At 33.2% G+C, this 22,305-nt stretch overlaps 1 protein-coding gene and 1 long non-coding RNA gene across 13 annotated transcripts in view; both read right to left on the bottom strand.

Annotated features, from left to right (window-relative positions):
- The window catches only part of Pi3K68D (phosphatidylinositol-4-phosphate 3-kinase catalytic subunit Pi3K68D), a 987,208-nt gene that overhangs the window by 608,584 nt on the left and 356,319 nt on the right, over positions 1-22,305 (bottom strand). For all 12 annotated transcript variants that reach the window (XR_011333110.1, XM_069831124.1, XM_069831122.1 and 9 more), the window contains 2 exons: positions 8,236-8,437; positions 6,957-7,121 (listed from right to left, as the gene is read on the bottom strand). Coding sequence is in view for 11 of the 12 variants with exons in the window: in XM_069831124.1 (XP_069687225.1) it covers positions 6,957-7,121; positions 8,236-8,437 (367 nt within the window). In the remaining variant the exon portion in view is untranslated. The remainder of the gene's footprint in view (positions 1-6,956; positions 7,122-8,235; positions 8,438-22,305) is intronic.
- On the bottom strand, positions 888-6,950 carry LOC138703328 (uncharacterized). Its single transcript, XR_011333111.1, has 5 exons — positions 3,256-6,950; positions 2,998-3,056; positions 1,977-2,038; positions 1,744-1,873; positions 888-1,404 (listed from the first exon to the last, which is right to left on the bottom strand). It is a non-coding gene; the product is annotated as an uncharacterized lncRNA (long non-coding RNA).

The raw sequence follows: 22,305 nt of genomic DNA on the forward strand, positions 1-22,305 counted from the left end.
TCCTAGAACTGTTTCATTTTGTGTTTAGTCAACTCTCCGAAGATAGATTGGAATACCAATAAGGAATCACTCATGAGGCAACTGTCAGGAGATAATGTGGTAGGGTGGCAAGTTCCCTTCTCCTTCCTTGCATATATCGCTTACCAGTAGGAGTAGGCCTAACATATTTCACTAATCAGACTTCAGATATGCTTGCTATATATTATTATTTAAGAAACTGTAACAGTTTATTGAATTTTAGACGTGACAGTTTTTCATTTCCTGAAAGTTTTGGAATTGGCATTTATGTTTTGCAAGGGAACTCTTTCATTCACGCTAGGCCTAGTGATTCATGTATGCAAACATATTCATATCGTTACTTTTTAAATATATTTTATTGCTTGGATCCCTCACAGTGATCTCTTAACAGGCTAAGATGATTCAAACACAAAGGTTTGATAAATACATTTTAAAAATTATGACCAGGTATTCTACATGTGTAGGCTATTTAAAACAATAAAAATGCACTGTATCTGCAATTCAAATTTATTTTACATAAGCAAAATATGGTAAAACAACATTTTTCAAGAGGCACATTAATTGAAGTGTCGGCTGGAACAACGTTATAAGTTACATTTGGTAAAATTTACAGGAGCTGCAAAAATGTGTACGCATACAACGTTGTTCTTATGAGGGTAGCAAACTTTTGAGTAGACAAATTTCACGTACTGTATTGATGGACAGTTGCAAGCCAAGGAGTATAGCAAGGTAACATGACATACAACATTATTACACGCCGAATGAAAATTTGGTAACTTACAACGTTGTTCCAGCTGATGCTTCAATTGTATTCAGATACTCTGAATGTGTACAGTACTTAAAACAATAGAGATGCACTATAGCTGCAATTAAATTTAAAATTTATTTCTTTATTTTGTGTAAACAAAATATAGTAACAACATTTTTCAGGAGACACAATAAGCCTAATCATTTATTACATCCACTGTCTCATTATATATGCTATGGTACATGTCATATTTACAAATTAATAATATACAGGCTAATACAGAAGAGTACATAACAACACAAATACATATGAAAATACACAAAACTTGGAATATAATTTTATTATAGGCCTAGAAAACTGTGGCAGAGCCAACTTCAGCTATAAGCCCCATTTATTAGAGATCTGCATGGGCCATAATTCTTAGGCCCGGCCCATCTCGGCCTGATCTGAACCAGACCCAAACCCAACCAGAAACCTTAGATTAGCTTATAATTATCACCTGACTCGAACCTAATCCTGAAGACTAGCAGATAAAGCAGAGGCCAGAGACCACAGGGATCAAGAACAGCTGCAAGAGATTATCACTCCATTAGAAGGATGAGAAGAAGTAATCTCCCAGTCATCCAGGTCAAACAAATCTGGTCAACAAAATTAAACATATTTTTTGTTAAAACATAAAGAATGGGTGATTACTGTAGCATTTACTTTCTGCCACTAATTGAAGATGTCCTTGTAGATGGACTACCCATTACAGAGGAGGAAAATGTAATGTAAAAACTGCAAATGTTGCTTTTGATATTCCAAACCCCATCTCTTTCCAAACATGAGGACATGACTTACTTTTATTTCAAATCATTCTGTTATAATGTTAGTATCCAACTTTCAACTAATGTATTTTTTAAAGAAATCACTGTAATAGTACTGAAGTTCATATATTTCTAGCATCTCAAGTATAATTAAGTCAACATTAAACTTACAGTTCACAGATGGAGAAAGATTTTTCAATGTGGCTAATGCATTCCTCAGAGGCTTGCTTTTTTTCTTTCTTTCTTTCTTTTTTTTTTAAGCATCCTTGTGGTGTAACTCGATCAGCTATTATCCCATCAGCTGAAATATTTAAGAGAGGGAATATATGCTTATATTCAGACCTTTCTGGGTTTAGCCTACACTACCTACACTGAATAAACCAGTAATTTCACTTAAAACTTACTTTCATTACACTGTGTAGACACCCGTACAGTGGAAGACCTTCATCTGCTGCACTAGCTGACTCTGTAATATTTTAAGAGTGGAATTAATTCTTAAGATATTTGATTCTGGAGAAAGATGATGTTTTATCATAAATGTGTGGACACTTCAAAGTCAGCAGCTGTAACAGTATTGTATTTTCTAATGTGCTATTAATCCAAACTCATTTTAACAATAAGAAAGTGAAGCTGCAATAAAAAAGAGAGAGAAAAATCCAAGCAAATAGTTCTATTGTAAATAGAGTGTAGTCAGTTTCTGTTTTATCTTATGAAAAGATATTTTTCAGTTTTTCTGTACACAAGAAATCATTCACCAAGTTTCAAAGTGAGAATCCTCACAGTAAAATTGAAATACAACTTAACATAATGTGGCGTAATCTGATTACAAACCCATTACAGAGAAATCTCAAAATAAATTCTTCAGTTTAGTGTACTTTCTATTTTTAGGCCTACATTTATAAATTTCAAATTCCCACTCAAATCCCACATAATATTATAATACAATGATGTTTAGTTTTTATGACATTCATTTCTTGTGACCATTTCATCATTATGTACAATTCATATTTTAACTTTTTTTTTTTTTTTTGCATCTAATTTATCTACTGCTTGCTGCAGATTTCATATAGTATGTGTGTTAGTTTTATTTTCAACATGTTGGCTGAAAATGTGTTTACATGTTATAGCTATTTCAGATTGGAAAAGTAAGCATCATACGTAGAATGTGAAAGAACGTTTTGTAGTATAAATCGAATTACCTGGAGATATTGTTGAGATGTCCTGTTTCACTTAAAAAACTAAAGAATTGCACTGTGAACCTGAATGGTACTGTAAATTGTAAATAAAAAATAAATAATAGTATTATAATGTAATACCGACATTAAATTAAATTTGTATAACAATTTTCAAGAATCTAATATTTTTTTTTTTTATCTCTAAAGCTCATCATCTCTTCTTCTGGCTCTTAATTCCTTACACACTAACCTCATTCGTGTTATTAGCTGCACTCGTATCAGTGGAACTTGGTTTAGTTAATACTTCGGCTGTAACAAAAGTAAGTAAATAAATAAATGATTGAATGAATGAATAAATAAATAAAAATAATTCAAACTAGTGTTATATAATTTCCTCTGCTTATTATTTAATAATTGTATAACTTAACATATAAGTGAACTTATGAATTGAATATGAATCAAAATCACTGAGAAGTCACTCAATTGATAGGAGAATTAAATCACTTACCTTGGCTAAGTTTGGATTTGGTTTTGCTTCAGTTGGAGGGGCTCCAATTGTTTGTAGCCTGCATTGTCTATCTGCAGCAGCAATTTTCTTTGTGTTCTTTTCCAAGAATTCAAATTTGCTTCTCAGCTGCTTGTATTTGTGCTGATGTTACTATATTCTTCCCATGCTTCATTCTATATTACTAAAAAGGAAGTAAAACTAGGTTAATTCCATATGCAACCTACAACATTAGAAAATATACTGTATTTCTCTTTTTCCCTTATCTAAGTTTCTATACCTAAATAAGCAAAAGCTTTTAATGGACGATTGTCAGTACAATATCAAACATATGACTATACTGTACATAGAAACTGGAAAAAACTTAATATCTGCTGTTTCTGTGTTATTTTACGAGGTGTTGAATGTGCATTACAGTGAGTGACTATAGTCGAACTGGTAGCAGCAACAGATATTGCATTTTAGTGGAAACGTCTCTCCACCTCTTGCTGTTCTTTTAAAAAATAATGTTATCTGTGATCGAATGGTATTATAGGCCTAATACAAAATATCCGCCTATTTATTAACAGTAAAATACGTAGGCCTAACATACTGAAATATTGGTAATTTGCTAGGAACAGTGTACCTTGCTGTACTAATGTTGGTCAGAAATCCCAGGTCAAAGACAACATTCATTATTATCAGTATCAGTGAACTTTTCTTTTTTAAACGAGTTATTGTGCCTTCGACTCATGATTTGAAGCCGTGAAGTACACTATTTCTAAAAAAATTACCGAAATAGGCCCTATTCACTAATAATGTAGGCTATACAACAAACTGAAAGCACACTTAATATTAATTACAATACAAAAATAATTGCCACCTACACTTCTTGTGCAGTTACACATAAATAAAACAATGATTATGGAGAAAAACGCACTTTTGCTGGAACCCGCACCCGTCCTATTTAGGCCTACTAATTAAAACCAAAATACTATCATATGGTAGGAATTATTACTATTCGAAAAGAAACATAACCTTTACAATCTTACCTTTTGCTTCCATGTAAAGTTTCTTCACACAGTATGTGTAATTTTCTCTTCTTCACTCTGTTATTTTCTTGGCTGGAGCTTCAGTATTATAATAAATAATAACAATAACGCTTACAATAAAACCTCAAAATAAATAGTACCATATAAACATGGAACATAAACAAGAGACCTTCAAATATCATATATCAAGCCCTCTTGAACATAAACATGAAATACGCGGGGAAATGTATACCAACGCAATAAATTTCACTACATTTTCAGTAACTTCATTGCCAACGTAAAAAAATTTTACTATATCTTCCGGATAACAATCCTGCAGTTAAAATCCGCTGGTAGTACAGAACAAAATATTTAACTTCCAGATTGCTAAACTGGAGTATACGAATCTGGAGCTTTAACAGGCGATCGTAGTACAGGCCCTAAGTTATACTTTATTTTATTTATTAGATAACAGTTCATCTTTTTTACTTTTATTTTTATTTTTCATTTCACTGAATTTCCTTTATTCAATTTTTTCAGATATTCAAAACATGTTCAAAACTTTGCATCGTGATGACTGGGCCACAAACATTAGCCTATTTAACTTTATAACTTTACGCATCCACACCAAATACTGTAACTTTTGAAGATTCCTATTTCAATGTTTGTTATCTGTCAATTTTTAACATTTTGACTTTGTTAGATTATTCATTACTTACATTCAAAATACTGAATACTAATTTGTAAATATTTGTATGTATATCAAAACAATTTGTTTTTATCACAATTCTGTGTTTGAACTATTTGTCATATGCCATCGTTTTTAACCAATATTTACAGTCTTTCTTATGTATTATGTAAGGTCACATATTTTCACACTGTTCATATTTTTATGTTCATATAATTGATACATGTCATTCTTTTATACCTGATGATGCCACACACAGCGAAAGCGCTAGTCATATTGTACTTATGACTATGACCAAAAGTTTTTATATGTATATTCATTAGGCCTAATAAATTGTGACAGTTACTGAAGGATCTTTATTAATTATTATATGCTATATTTAACTTGTCGGACCAATAATGTCTCTTAAATTTTTAAAAATATTTACACGAGTTCTGAGTGTACTTCTAGTGTCATGGTGACTGGCAGTTGAAAGCTGCAGCTGGTTGATGGACAACATATAATTTGATTAGTCGCTTGCTTCTTAGATTAGCATTAAACACTTCAGGGGCCAAAAAGATCTGCGATACTTATACTCAAATATACTCAGTCAAAAGCATAAAATTAAAAATACTCTATTTTCGGAAATACTTAACATTAATTTATAATGAATACACTGTTGGAAAGAGTAGACTTTAAAGATGAGCAGGACTTTTTATTATGTTTTTTGAGGCTCAATTAAAATCTTATGGAGGTCAATACACAATGATGCGAAAAATGTGGTTTCTGAAGACAATTTATTACTTCAAAATGCAGAAACTGAATGTTGGTAAAATTAATAATATAATTAATGATCTTTCAAATAATCAAAATTAAAAATGATGCATTATGTGACCGCAATTTGCCCGCACAACCATTTGTAGGCATCTTCTCCAATGTCCAATAGCACTGGATATCTGTCTTTGATTAAGCCAGTCCCAACATTCAAGAAGGCGTTGTCTTAAATGTTCAATGTTACGAATTCTTGTTTTGTAGTAACTGCTTTTTGTAGTTGACTCCATACAAAATACTCCATAGGATTAAGATCTCGTTTGAAACTCCAGCAGAAACCTTCAGAGAATCTGAGAAATGCGATTTTTCACGCAGTAATCACTCAGAAGGAATATCATGTCCGTATCTTGCTAATCAATCGTTATACACTTGAAACAGACCATTCTAGCTGAGTGTAGTTCCTTACAATTTGTCAGGCAAATAAATTATCAAATTGGCGCAAATGTTTAATGAAAATCTTGTCTTCGTTTGTTAAGCGACCCATTATTCATAAAATGAGAACTCAAAATGGAAGAAAACAAATCATGATAGCACAACAAATGGCTTGGCTTGCTGAACTCATAAGACCATAATGCTTAGTTCGGTATAAATGATTGATCTTGCACTCCCTTAAAAAAAATAATGTTTAATAAATGGTAAAAAATTAAATATTATAGTACTTTCCTGATTTACAAGGACTGAAATTTGCCTGTGAAATAAACTTTCAAGTGAAATCATTAGCTACTGGCATATAACTTTTTAAATTTTGTGCAAACTGTGTATATAATTATAGGGTAAAGTTGCCTAATTCCATGATACTCCTAATTCCGTGATACGTTTTTTTCACTGAATGTCACTGGATTGTGTATCTTGCTAGGAAGTTCACCAATGTCTCAAAAGCAGGCGAAAGATGCATTTTTTCGAGAAAGATGTCTGGCGCTATCGTCGAGTGGCAAAGCTTTGACTGACATTCAATTTTAAAAAAGTATCACAGGATTAGGGGTATCACGGAAATAGGCAAGTTTACTCTATTTGTAGTTATTTAACACTAAACATTAATTTGATTAGTGCAGGAGTTGTTTGATATTTATGACCAGTCTATTTCCAATATTTTGTAGACATTGTATAATTTTCCTCCTCTGGTTTTACGCCTTCGAATTTTGAGAGAGAAAAAGAAATTACGCGAGTAAATACGGTATAAAACAATATTTTATTACCCTTCGTAGTTGAAGAATTGAATAGCAAACCAGCCTAACTCCACTTCATTAATCCGAGGTTCTTCTCCAATATTCTCTGGTGGTTGCATTGTACGACCATACAACACTAATACAAGACGAGCTTCTCGAGGCAACATGCACACACTTGTATTCTCCATACTTAACCTGTAAAAATAAACATACATTAAAGCAATCGGAAACATATTTAGTAATAATTACTGATGCTACAATCATAAGGCTCAGTTGTGGACATTTAAAATTATTTAAATCAGTCGAATAAATAAAAGTTTGCAGCCAAAGATTCTGAGAAATTAAAATCACATTTTTCACAATCTTGTAATTCTTAAGATGTGATAAATCTCATGTGATTTGTGATTAGCTGGATAATTCCCCTGACTGTTCATCTTTTTTGAAGCAAAGTATCTAATATAATTTTAATATTCCATAATATGTAGTGTAAAAGGATATCAGAACGAAATACAGTATTACAATATTACATTGGAAGACCTAAGAAACTTTGGCAAGAAAAGCTATAAATCTTGGAGACGGACTGGATCAAAGAGTCCAATCCCTGAAGCTTATGATGATGACAATATTACATGATTATTACAGTACAGATCTAAATACAATATGCCTAGGTCATATATTGATTTTGCCATGTCCTGTATGGATTTAGGAAGTTAGCTGATTGCCTAGAAGTGATGACCAAAAAACTGGAATCAGCAGTCATAACTAGACTACATACTATTCACGTAATATAGAGCTAAAGATAAAAATGTGCATGGAGAGAAAACATATAAACAAATTGGAATTGTCATTAAATTCCCTTATTTTTAAGTCTTGATATTCGGTATTTATCTAACATCCCTTTACAACTGAATAAGATACTCAAAGGTGAGATGATATGCTGACAATGCAATAATGGTGTAATGAGTTATATGGGATTGAATTCAACTGAGTTGCAACTAGACATTCCTTATTTATAAAAAGTAAGTGATTCCAAGTACAACTGATTCGTTTGTTATGGCAATCTCTACTGTTTCATAAATACGAGTAAATTTCAAGTTACTTCTAAGAAAAATGTTGACTATATTCAGTATCACAATTAATTTAAGAAATAATATTAACCATGAAATTATCTCCATAAAATACAATAAAATTGAAGAAAATATAAGCTTATAACAGTTGTATTTTATCAATTTTAATTAACACTGTTATAAAATTAACCATAAACGTGTATTTTAACATTATCTCCATAAACTTTAAATTAACATCTTACCAAGAGTCAAACAATACACGATCATAGAATCCTCTGCTGCGAGAGCAAGCTCGAGAGAGAACTGGATGCCCAACAGGACGGGTACCATGATAGATCTGCGCAGCTAACAAGAACTCGTCCTGTATCCATCCTGGCAGAAGTCGGTGCAAGCCACCAACATGGAACAGCACACTATCCAGCACACTACTACTCTGCTTCGTAGCTGTACACACAAGTTCAAACAAACTTTAATTCGTATATCATACATTTTAAATGTGATTTATTGTTACTTGGTTAACTATTCTCCAATTCTCGGCTAGGCACATGCCTGCCGATCCAGAATTGCACTTGGGCATAGATTTCTGCTTGGGCTGATTGCCTGGTTGGATTTGTTTTCGAAGTTTCCCCAACATAAGCCGAATGTCAGGTAATCTATGGCAAACCCTCGGTTCATCTCGCCAAATACCATCTCGCTATCACTAATTCCATCGATGCTAAATAATCAAGTAGTTAATACAGAGTCGTTAAATAACCAACTAAAAAAAACGATTTTTGAGAAGTATTTTGTAAGCTTTCTTCCATCTCACTAGCGTATAATAGGAAAATATACTTGGCCAGACAGGCAATATAGTGAATTTATTTTGCTGAAAACCTTACAAGGAGCTGAGTTGTCCCTGTCAGTATCAAGTACAGCAACAGATTATGTACTAAGTTAAAAATGAAAGTGGTAAATTTTAGAACGGGTCTGGAGTCCATTCAAATTTCTGGGTAATTAAATAGCATGTATTGCTTGAAGAAAAGGTGCACCAAATATGGTGCTCATCACATCATTTCCTCCTAATATAGAGGTAAAGGAAACATGAGTGCTTCTCCTCTGTCATGTCTGTGGGTAACTTTACAACTATAAATAGTTTATATAATTTAGACTACTTCGACTTGGTCACTAACCTCCGGTTTCATTTTTCTTGTCCTTTCAACTCTTCATTTTTCCATTTTCTTTTTTTACAATATTTTTCGACCCAGTCTATCTTCACCAGCTTACTCACTACATCAATTTTAAATATACATATAGAGAGAACCCTTAAGTAATGAAATTAATTTCAGGGATTATTCCTTGAGACATTTCAAACAAAAAAGTTTAATACAATTTTGCTCGTTTTTGTTTCCTTTTCGAGTTAAAAATTGCTTTATATTAAATATTTTCATAGTGTGTTTCGGGAAAGCCATTGATTGAATTCCCAATATGCTCAGTCAATTTAAGAGAGCAGTCTATTATGATAATAAATGTTTGAAAGAGTTTTAGTTTTGTCCTTTAAATGTGAAGAAATTTGAACCAAACAAATGTAACTTTTCGTTCTGCAAAGGAATTTTACAATGTTCATCCTGTATATAGGAATACAAGTATGAAAATTCTGTGAAGTATTAACTTCTACATATTGGTATGAAGTAAACATTTAAATAATGAAAGTGCCACTTTCCGACATTATTATCATTCTCATTGTTATTCTCTATAATTTATATATTTCGTATATCATGCATACAAAAACATTCATAAGAGAGTGAGGGAAATTTTATTTAAAAAATTAAGACTTTCTTCACTCTTTACAATATCTATTTGAATCACCAGAAAAAACACAATGCTGCAATAAGTTATTTCCATTTTTATACTCTTTCTAATATGATTAAATAAAAAGTTCGTGTTTTCTGCTGAAATTGATTTGGAACAAACTCTTGAGAAAATCTGTACTGTAAATATAAGCTATGTATTTATTCCAATTAGCTTTCTTAAGATTCCAGATATAAGAGATGTCTTTATTTTTTAATTTATTATATTGCATGTGAATGGCAGAATCAAATGGCTCATGGTCAGATCAAACACCTGCTAAGACTTTCTTGTGAATATACTGAGCAACAATTTCTGTTGTGTTCGAGACTGAATAATATATAAAAGTGGAGCAGACTTCCATATTATATAGAAATTATAAGCAATAGTATAATTTAATATATCCTATGTATTTTTTTTTCCAGAGTAATTTGATTTTTCGTATCCCCCATCTTTTAAAATGTGCATTAACAATTTAATCCCAGAGGCAGATGGGGAGAAAAAAAAGTTGATAGTATAGCGTATGGTAGAAAAAATCGTGTCTTGTTTTTCATATTAATATACTGATACTGTGAAACATTATTTAACGTAAATCTGTTAGAAAGCTTAAATGAAATTGAAAATAATATTAATGATCATGTTAAACAGTCATATTACCGGAACTTAAAATATTAAATCTGATCAATTAGTAATACAAAATGCAACACTATCACTCGTCTCAGAATTGAACATACTAAAGAACTCCCTCCAGCATGTGTATATTGTCATTCTCCAATTTCTGTCCGACACATTCTACTGGTCTTGCTCTCTACATACTAAATGGAGACAAAAAGCCAACATCAATAACGTTCATTCTGTATTTAATGACTTCAACAAATCAAAACAGATTCTTCAGTTCTTAAAGAATAATAACATTACTAATCAGTTATAATTTAATGTCTCTGTATAAAAGTCACTTGTTTTTCTTATATTGTGTTTTATATTTAGATCACAATAATACCAAGCAGTTCAGTGATCTTAAATAAAGTATTTATAAAATGCAAAATACATTTTTAAGAACACAAAAAAATAAGCATTCTCACTGACATTAAACATTTTGAATAAAAACACTAGTTTAAAGGCTTCTTTAGTTTTAGTTACCCGTATGTTTCGAAGCTTCGAATGAATTAAACTGAAAGAAGAAAACATTGTTTTCGTGCTAGCTGAAGATGCTTCAGCAATCAAATTTGTGGAATAATTGAGAATATATTAGGACAAACTTTTTAAATTGTTCTTCTTGGCGCTTTCACCATTCATAAGATGACATTTGTGACACAACAGAGTAATTGAAACATGATTCTTGAAATGGGAGGTTTATGGCCAAAACTTCATTATCAATGATAGTAGAAAACTACACATATTTTGAGCTTGCAAAATCAAGTCTCAATTGCTTCTCATCTTCACTTAGTTGCAGCAGTTCAGTGTTACTTATTTGCTTTGGATGAAACATGTACTTAAGGAAGAAAATGAAGTGGAGTGAAAGCCATATTATATTTTCAAATTTCTCCTTAATATTTTCATCTTGTGTCACGTCAATTGTGTGTTTTTAAGCTGTTTCCAGATATACAAAGCATGAGCAATGCAACTAAATAACTTTTGCGTGCACATTACTGTCAATTTTATCCCTATTATTTTAGCAGATTTTTAGAAATACGTATGCCAACCTCTAATGTAAGCATCCAGACAATCCACTAAACTATTTCAATGGGTTTCAGCTGGCATGATAAGAGTTTTGGAGCACTTGACTGTTTGTAGAGAGCACTTGCAAAATAGTTGTTTCGAAAATATTTAACAAACTTGAAAACTGACAGTCATTAGCTAAGAGATTCAAAAGATGTGCTGAATAACCACAGGTTATCATATTCATGTCTTCTCTGTTTCCCAGCAAGATTTGCATCCATGAAACATTAGCTGCATTATGAGTTACAAGCGAACAGACAAAAAAAAATTCAACTCTTGTACACATAGTTATTAGATGCTATTTCTGCCATGTATTCTGATGTATACAGATTTCGTGATGTGTCCGCAATATGGAATGAGAAGGCCATGGAATGAGATCAGAGAAACAGACAGTTTGACGTTATTTATGTGAACTTATTAGTGTTATTTAAGGTGTTACGACTTTTTTTTATGCAAGATATACATAGTAATTATTCTTTTTCACACAAAGTGATATTTGCAATAATGATTTATTGAATGACTCTTGGAAAATAGTGACTTTTTCGCCTTGTTTCCTGGACTGTTATGTGTTGCTATAGACATTTTATCAACAACGTCCAGTTTTTATTGGTTTTGCATATCGTTATATGAACGTTTTATAGTTCTGTGCTGTGTCTGATATAAATTTTGGAATATACTGTAGGTGAGACTATTGCGATATATGAAACTTTACAAATACCATATATTATTATTAATTTATAGACCCTTACCTGGTCAAGTATAAGCAAATCTTTAATATTTCCTACTACTTGGAGGCTGCAACAGGAGAAGAGTCAACCGACATAAATAATATTTCTTTAGATACTTGTAACACAACGCAGAGTCCTAATCAAATTCAGTGTGATTATTGTGAAAAATGTTTCTTAACTTCAAGAGGAATAGCCATACATATTAGTAAATTCACCCAGATATTCATTCAGAACGTCTCATTCGTAAACAACCCCAATGTTCAACCACCGCGTGGAAGAACAATTTCAATAATAATTTAACTAATAATTCTGAAAACCACTCTATTGCTAATACAAGACCTTTATCCTTCTACAAACAAAATCTTTCTACTTGGAAGGATAAATTTAGCGCAGAGATATCCGACAATGTGTTTGATGATGTGACACAGCAATTCCTGATTTTCTTATTCGAAGCAATTGATTATCTGCTCGGACCCAAACATCCAACCAGAAAATATTACGAAGCAAGAAAACTAAAGAAAAATTTAAATAACCAGAGGACATACAGCAAATCCACTAACCCAGAAAGAGCCACAAAAAGAGACTGACAGAAAAGAAAAAAACAGATTTCTCTATGAGAAAACACAATTCGACTACTTCAGTCAGCGGCAAAAAGCAATAAGAACAGAACTGAGTCAAAATAAACCAATGTGCAAATTAGACGTCAGCGAGGTGCAACAACTTTGCAGTTCAAATTTTTCTCAACCAAATAACAATATTCGATCAGAATATCCATCCCATTACACCGAAGCAGAAATACTCGAATTAGATGAAACATCCAGAACTCTATTACCAAGTCAGAAGTTGCGCTTTCAATATCTCGAATCGCGGTGGACACCGCTCCTGGCCAAGACCACGTCCTGATGAGAGTTCTGAAGGATGATACTGCTGCAGAAATTATCTCCTCCATAGCTAGAAGAATGCTCCAAACTGGTCATGTACCTCCATGCTTCCAGACCGCAAGAAGTGTTCTCATTTATAAATCTGGTGACGAAAATGACTTTAAAAACTGGAGACCAATTACTATTTGTTGCATGTTACATAGAGTAATTGAATGCGTCCACAATAAACGCCTTCGAGAATATATAAAATTCAATCCTCATCAGAGGGAATTTACAAATTCTCCAGGAACAATAGTTAATACATTCCTTCTCAGGTCCATTTTAATGACCGCAAAATCTAAAAAATGTATGCAACTCTCGTTTTCCTTGACATTAGTAAGGGATTCGATAATATCGGGCACTTGCACCTATTAGAAAGCTTGCTTATTCCAAGCTTGTTGAAAACGTTAATTTTGAATCTTCAATTAAATAATTCCACTAGAGTAGAAATCAATCATAAAAAAACTAACCCCATAGATTTACAATAAGGAGTTATGCAAGGATCGCCCCTTTCACCTGCATTATACAATCTATGTACTAATCACATCCTTAATGAATTGTCAGAAGACTTGATCGCTGCCGAATACGGTTTCAATCTTGTTTCAGGTTTAAAACCCATTACTGTACTTGGTTTTGCAGATGACACTGTTATCATAGCTAAAAACAAAAACTCTGCTTTAGAACTCACAAGGATGGCTATTGATCATTTCAAAGCTATTAATATTTCTCGCGGTACATTGCATCCAAATCAGCTAAACATTTCTGATGGCACTACTATCACATGCTTAACTGCAAATGAGCATGTACGCTACTTAGGTGTTAATTTTTCTGATGTTTGTATATTCGATTCCCAAACCGTTTTAAACGACCTGAAAACTAGATTAGATTTACTACTTTCGTCGCCTTTATTACATCCCGATCAAAAGTTTTGTATATTAAATTTCTCAATTTGCCCATCATTAATCTACACATTTCAGACAATGCCCTTGAATACAATACCCAATACTTTTTTAGATAATGCTGATAAAATTATTAAAAGAACTCTTAAAGAAATTTTGCACCTACCAGCTGACACACCCAATTCTATGGTATATACACATCGTAAATATAAAGGTCTCGGTCTTTTCAGAGTATGCTGGGAATCCACGCTATAACATATTAACGGCTTAAGGGTATTACACAAAACTAATGATCCTTATATTACTTCCACTAGGGATCTTATTGAGGAGAGTAAAACATGTTTAAATAGCCTTAAATTAACTCCTGCCAAATCTTCTTTAAATAATCGTGAAAATTTTGTGGATCTCGAAAAGTTTGAGACACTTCAAGAGAAAAAGAATTTGAAAATTGGTGTGCATTGGAACAAAAGGGTAAAGGAGCGATTCTTAACAAAGAGTTTACCCCAGCAAACAGCTGGTTAAGAAATCACAAAGGTCTAACCCTCTCGGAATAGATAGACGCCCTTAAAATGGTAGGCTATGTCGCTCCGGTCCGAGCCGTACCGGGTAGAAGTCGGGATGGTACCCGCTGTAGGCGATGTCTCAGCGAGATTGAAACTCTTCTCCATATCCTTGGCTTCTGCCCCTAAAGTGAGGCCCTTCGAAACATCCGTCACCATGCTGTCCATTCTATGCTGGCCAAGGCATTGGAGGAGGTAGGGTTTACAGTCCATTAAGAGGTGCAGGAACTAGCCACACAAGGAAGTGTTTGGCGAATTGATATCATTGCCATTAAGAACAACTCGGCATACATTCTCGATCCCACCATCAGATGTGAGACACATGCAGATCAACAGCATGAGGTGGCCAGTGAAAAGAAATGGATCTATGAACCAGCAATCCCGTTCTATAAAGATAAATATAGCCTGTCCCACATTGATGTAATAGGTCTGATGGTGGGAGCACGAGGTACCATACCTCCTTCTTTGCCAACAAATGTAAAAACCTGGGGCTAACACACAGTATTGTGAAGGAAATAGCCATTAGTGCCCTCAAAGGATCGGTTCAGATATTGAGAAATCACTTGTATGGCAGTGATAATGGAAATTTCAAGTTATCTTAACCGATGGCTGTTGACTGGTTTAGATATCAATGCCAATAAATCCGTACTATTATTTTTCTCACGGTATATGTCATTCAAACCATTCTAACCTATCTGATGATATTTCCCCCCCCCCCCATTTCTTAACTGTAAATGAGCACAAACCCTACTTAGGTGTAAATTTTTATGACATTTTGTATATTCTATTCCCTAACCATTTCAAATGTATATCATTTTACCTTTTAGGTGTGTTTCCAAATTATATGTAATACACTTTGTCAAATCTGGCAACCTTTTCATAAGGGAAGCTAAATTTATTATTATACAAGTATTTCTTGTTGCTGTTGTTACTGTTAAACACACTACTGGTTCATTATGGACATTTGATCATCCATTGATTCCTGCACAAAGAACACTTTGCTTTTTTCTTTCTTGTAAACACTGTCCAGCAAAGAAGGACCACCAACTTCTTTTCTATTTGGGGGATTATAACCGGGATGTAAGTTAGTTGTGTTAAATTGAGAGTGTTCTACAATGTGAAATACAGTATTTGTAGCATATACCTATCGAGCTACCTGTAAATCTAATAAATGTTTTCTCTTCAGGCGTGGTTTTCATAACAAACAAATGCAATGAAAATGAAGTTGAATTCTTTTTCTTGCTTGAAAGGTGCTCTAGTAACATTCCAGTGCTTGCTAATGTGCTACTTCTAAGCAACTCAATGTCTAGCAAGAAAAACAAAGGAAAAATATATGGTTATATCTCCAAGAATAATATCTTGAAGGATGATAACAAAACACTTTTTATTTATTTTTTTGTTAAAATGTATTAACAAAAAGTAATAGGCCTGTTATTGGGATTTGAGTAGTAGAAGACTCAAAATATAACATTTACATAGGGCCTAATAGACATAAAATAATTCCCTAATAAATATTTTTAAAAAGTACCTTTTCAGATAGCTAGTATTTTATGTTAATAGTTACAAGTAGCCTGATACAAATAAAGAAAAAGGTAAAATTATTGAAGATTTAAAGAAATGAATGTTATGCTAAAATAACAGATCAAAATTAATATCATACTTTCATCATTATTTTTGGTTTCTTTGCATTTCCCTTCATTCTGTGTACTTGGCCTTTTAACTCATACCCACATTTCTTGCACTTGATTCTACATCCTTTCCTTCTTTCATTTCGAATCTCATCGAAAGAGAGCCAGATAAAGTTTTTTTTTTTTTTTTCCTTCCACTCATCTTACTACATTGGTACAGAACCAGAACATTCAAATTAAGACCACTACACAAGCAGAAAGGATGTGATGTACAAGGTGCTACCCAAAAGTTCCCGAAATGCCTCATTAAATGAAATTAAACCATACCTGGACCTTATGCACCACTATCACCTTCGAAATAGTCCCCTTGTGAGTGTATACACTGCTCCCAGCACTTCTTCCAAGAATTGAATGCCATCTGGAAGTCCTTTTTTGAGAGCTTCTTCAGCACCTCCAGCGATTTTGCTTGAATTTCCTCAACTTCTGAAATCTTCGACCTTTCAAGTTGATTTTTATCTTATGGAACAAAAAGAAGTCTCATGGGGCTAAATCTGGCGAATATGGAGGATGAGGAATGGTTCTCATTTTGTTTCTTCCCAGGAAGTCTTGCACGATGGAAGCTATATGCAGCCTTGCATTGTCATGCTTTTTTGGGGTGGGGCAAAGATGGACTTTTCCATTGAGCAGACTGCTGTTTGGTTTCGGGATCGTAGCCCTAAACCCAACTTTCATCACCTGTAACAACCTTGGAAAGGAAGTCTGGGTCATCATGAAGCTGATTCTGAAGATCCCTGTAGACTTCCAGGGGATACTGTCTTGCTCAGCACTCAGTAGTCATGGAACGAACTCTGCAGCAATCCTTTTCATGTTGAGTTCATTGAACAAAATTCTCTGGCACATGTCATATGATAGTCCAACAATGTCGGAGAGGTTGTGGATGGTCTGCCTGCGATCTTGAACGATCACGGTCCGAACAACAGCGACATTTTCGGGTGTAATGGCAGTTGATGCCCATCCAGAACGATCATCATCAACCGATGTTCGGCCATTTTTTAAACACTTGAACCACTCGTAGGTTTGCGTCTGGCCTAGAGCATCGTCTCCAAATGCTTTCTTTAACATTTGATATGTTTCTGCAAAAGTCCCAACTTGAAATAAAACTTTACACAGACGTGCTGCTCCCTCAAATCTGTAATTGTGAAATTGCAATGTAAGTAACACGTAACAAACGAAACACACTCACAAATCTAAATGCGTCCACTCAGAATGCAGCTGCTTGGCTCACTGACTCACAAGAGATGTATGAAGTGTCACTTAGCAGCATTTTGTCGTACTAGCACTCAGTCGCGCACCACTTATGAATTTCGGGAACTTTTGGGTGCACCTCATAATATAACTGACACTGGCCAGATACTGGTCTAACAATGGACAAGTGGCATTCAAACTGTTAAAATGTTTAAATGTAAACAGTCATTGTTGTTCAAGTAATAGAACTGTAAAGTGGTAAAAATAGCAAGAAAAAAAGACATGGTGTTTAAAAAGAATCATGTGATATGGTTTAAGCCAGTCAACCCTATCTGGTAGTATTTAAATATCCAGCATATTTCTGTGCCAGCACTTTTAAATGCCCCTGGTATGAAAAGTTTTCATTGATGAGGCAGCATCTGACATATTTTTTACCATTAATATTAGATGAAATGGAGTTTAAGAATTCACATTGATGATCGATATTAAGGTTAGATAAATAGTCGCAAATTTGAACATGGATGCAGATGCTGGTATACTGGTACTACTACTGTGTTCTTTGCAATTTAAATGCCAGGCATACTAGTACTACCACCGAACTTAAAATGTTAAAAGTTTCATACAATTATTGTTTGTTTGAATGGTTAATAACCGATTAAGGTGGTACTTGGAAAACAATGATGTTATCCCAAGCAGGTTTCAAAAAATGGGATTGTCCCTTTTTTTTCAGTCTCTTGTCCCCTGTGCCAAGAAAAGTATGCTCGGGATGCCAAATGTCCCGTTCTTTTTTCTTTAGTGGTGCCCCGTTTCCCTAAGTTATTGTTAAAACATTTCTTTTGCTTTTATTTTATTTAATAATCACATAAAACATTGATTAATTCTGTACTATTTCCATTAGATCTCACTGTAATGAATTCAATTCAATGATAGATGAAGGTGATCTATTCAGTGAAGTGAATCATGTTAAGAACATATGGAGCAAAAATTGAACATTTGAAGGAGTGTGATGTTAAAATTACAGAGAGGTGGACTGAAACATTACAAATTATTAAAGACAATTAAGGTAAGTGTATCAAAGGCCGACACTTTAAGAACAAATTATGAATTTTGCTTCATTGCAGGCAAGTTAATTATTTATACAGGTACCAGAGACAAGGTAGGCTACTTATTTCTGCAAACTGGAGAATCACAAAAACAAAAGCTATATGAAGAGCAAATATATTTTTTATTTTCTTTGCAAATAAGCATGTTACTTGCACCAATAGCTGACACATCAAAAATCGTTTTGTCCCAAAGGCTGACATGTGTATGCTCCAAAAGTTGACACTTAACACAAAACTATTCTATATGAGTTAAATTAATTTATCACTGACAAATAACACATTTATAATAAACAGTACAGGGAAACAGTTAAGTAATAAGAACAATATTGAAAAATAAAACTTGCCTTTGAATTACATCATACACTGTCCAAAATTCGTAACACAGTCCTTATTCTAACAAAATTATCAAACTTTGAGATCAATTTAAGTCAATGTGACATGATGTTTTTCAATTTCTTCCACTTGATATATTTGTTTCTCATCATATTTTGAAGGACTGATTTTCTCGAGGATATCCTTTGAGTTATGCCTTAGTGTCATTTATTCGTGGCCATTTCCATCCACTGCCACTCATTAACACTACTTTAACATAAGTTGTACTTTCGTTTGTGTCTAAAACAGGACCTGGGAAAAATTATTCTTCGTATTGTAAATGAATATGTAGATGTACTTTTACCTTCATTATTACATCTACATACTTAGACTTCAACATCGTTCAAAATCGTTTGTAGCTGCATTTAGATTGGCAACAGGCCATGATTGTTAGGCCAAACACCTACATAGAATTGGAATATATCAGTCCCCTAACTGCCCATTGTGCAACTCAAACCAAGAAATGGATTTGGAACACCTCAAAATCTGTGCTTCAGTGGCTGGCCATGATAATATCTTTGAAAAATATTAGAGTGCAAGAGGTCAAATGTCTTTATTGTCAAACGCCTGGCATTAGAAAACAACAATAACAACAACAACAACTTTTACCTTCATTGGAGGAATGTTAGAAAAGCTAGTTGACTTCTCTATAACTCAGTCATCTCCTTTTCCATTGGATTCTAACAACAAATCAATAGTCAGATGATTCTTCAGAAGATATCTCTTTCCTCTTTTATTTGGTAGCATCTTTTTCTGTTCACTTGTCTCCTTGTTTTCTTCCCTACACTTTCGTCTTTCTTCTTTTTCTTTTTCTATATGATCCCTCTCTACTGTATTCTATGCATGATATTTTTTTCCACTCATCAGATGTCGCAACTGATAGAACCTTCTCTTAATTCTTTTGTTAGATGTGCTTGTTTTTTGAGGCCAAAAGTGTCTTTTTTGAAGGGAGAAGGAATTGTTTGACAACTACTTAATGCATTTCCTTCTTGGACTCTTGTATCCTGAATGGTCATTTGAAGTATTACCGATACTTAACCCTGGGATAGGACTGCCAGGAGTGTGTTCTGAATGTTCATTCAAATTATTTGAAGTATTACTTGGACCTGGGGTACGACTGCCATTATCATCACTGTCCTGGCATGAAATGCCTGCAATTCTTGTAGCTCGATCTTCAATAATTACTTCTATTTTCTCCTTGAAGGATATGGTGGAGGCATAGTGAATCCTTGGTTAAATTAGGAATCTATAAGGAAAACAAAGCATTCTAATTAAACACTCTTTGCAATTACCATAATAAAACGAAGTGATTGTAGTGAAAGCAGAGATTATTTTACTTCAAGATCAATAAGAAAAAAGTATTATTTTTACTAGCAATGAACCTCACAGTGACAAGAATATTCATGTGACAGGAACAAAATTAATGAAAACCAAAATTATTAAACTGGTACTGTACCGGTACAGATAAAAATGTTACGGAAAAGTATTTTAATGAATATGATAAGAGTTTAAGGACTTCGGAGAGAGGAATAGAAGAAAAGAATTTGTTGAAATAGATGATTTTAAATAATTACTTGTGGGACAAAAATTCTGTCAGCCTTAGAAACAAAAATTTTGACTACTCTTACAGTTGACAACATGCCAGCTTTTGGTACAGAACTTCCTATTGGCAGTAGATTAAAATATCAGATTCTTGTAACGTTTCACCAAAATCTGACACAATCTGACAATCCCTGTGGCAGGTTATTCTAACTTAATTTACAAACAAACAATGTTCTTACTATCGTCTGCATACAATTTTACATACAGTATGTAATGTTAATAATAACTAAAAATTCCACATAAATTTGACATTTATGATTAAAATACTTATTTGTGCATGCTTACTGTGTTGCTTAAGAATAATAGCGATTCCATGCAGTCTATTGTTTGCAGCATCCATCTTGTTGAATTCAGATGTATTTCCAGAAGAATACTGTGAAATGTTGCCAAGGTAACAGGAAGTTGGAACATGTTCAAAAATTCTGTTTCTGACTACATATAATCTTATTATGACACTGAATCTAGAGTGTCAAGCTTTGGGTCAGTGTCAGCTTTCGGTGCAGTTACCTTACATTAGTTTTACAAACATAATTCAGATTGTAAGTTTTGTGTTAGGAATACTTGGCACCAATGCATCACCAGAAAGAGTGTTTTCTTTGATGAATTCAATTTGGTCTGACGAAAAGAATCAGTTTTCAGTTAAAACCATAAAGGCCATGTTAATTACAAAATGTCATTTCAAAAATTTGTCTTGCATGGACTTATATAGTTTCCTGAAGAAAGGCCAACACTTTTAGAGCAAATTCACTCATCAAAGAAATGTGATGCAGATTGTACAGTTGATCTTCATGGAGAATGTTAAAATAGTTAAAAGGTAGGCCTAATATGAGGCAAAAAATATTGTTATGAAATAAGTTCAGAATACAGTGACATAGATATGATGTAAGGTCAAATTAACCTGAAGTATTTTTAAATAGATAACTTTACCTAATTAATCCAGACTAGTTGCAATACAAAAAATTGTCAACAATGACTTAAGTATTCATGCTAGTCATACTTTATTATGTACTTGCATAATTATTACAACATAATTATTGTAAACAATGTAGTATTTATTACTTTAAAATAAACAAAACTGGACCTTATTGCTCAATGACAATATATAAACACAAGTAATAATGAATATTTATATAAAATGTTGATTCATGTCAACTTTAATAAGTATCCCGTTTTTTATTTTGGAAATCTGGTCACTTTAATGTACTTATTTATGTACCTTCTTATTACTCTTACAATATAAACTAAGACATTGTTATCCATTCGATTTTTTCTAGTTTCTTAAACAAATTGAATATATAATTAACTCAAAATGTATTATGGGACAAAAAATCATTTTCCTTAATAAAAAAATGCAGGCATCGAATAATGGTCTAATTGGAACCTGTACAATCCACGCAAATTGGAAAAGACCATTTTAAACAAATTGGTTTATTACAAAGATAGCACTGATAAGCCGTTATTGTCTTCTTTGCTGGAGGGCATGATTGACAGGTCTATCTAGGGTCCAGTTTGGCAGGAAAACCCTTGTCTCACCGGATTCTGTTAATATAGAAAAATATTGAAAATAAATAAGACTATTACATAAATCTGTATCATTAACATTTTTATTGAAACAATTCTTACCCCATCCACTTGTAGAATCTTTGCTTCCATACAACACCTTCCCATCACCATTTACTTCAGACGTGGACGTGGTTGGCGAGTTGGTATAG

The sequence above is a fragment of the Periplaneta americana genome, chromosome 7 (genome assembly GCF_040183065.1).
Source record: "Periplaneta americana isolate PAMFEO1 chromosome 7, P.americana_PAMFEO1_priV1, whole genome shotgun sequence".
NCBI classification, from domain to species: Eukaryota; Metazoa; Arthropoda; class Insecta; order Blattodea; family Blattidae; genus Periplaneta; species Periplaneta americana.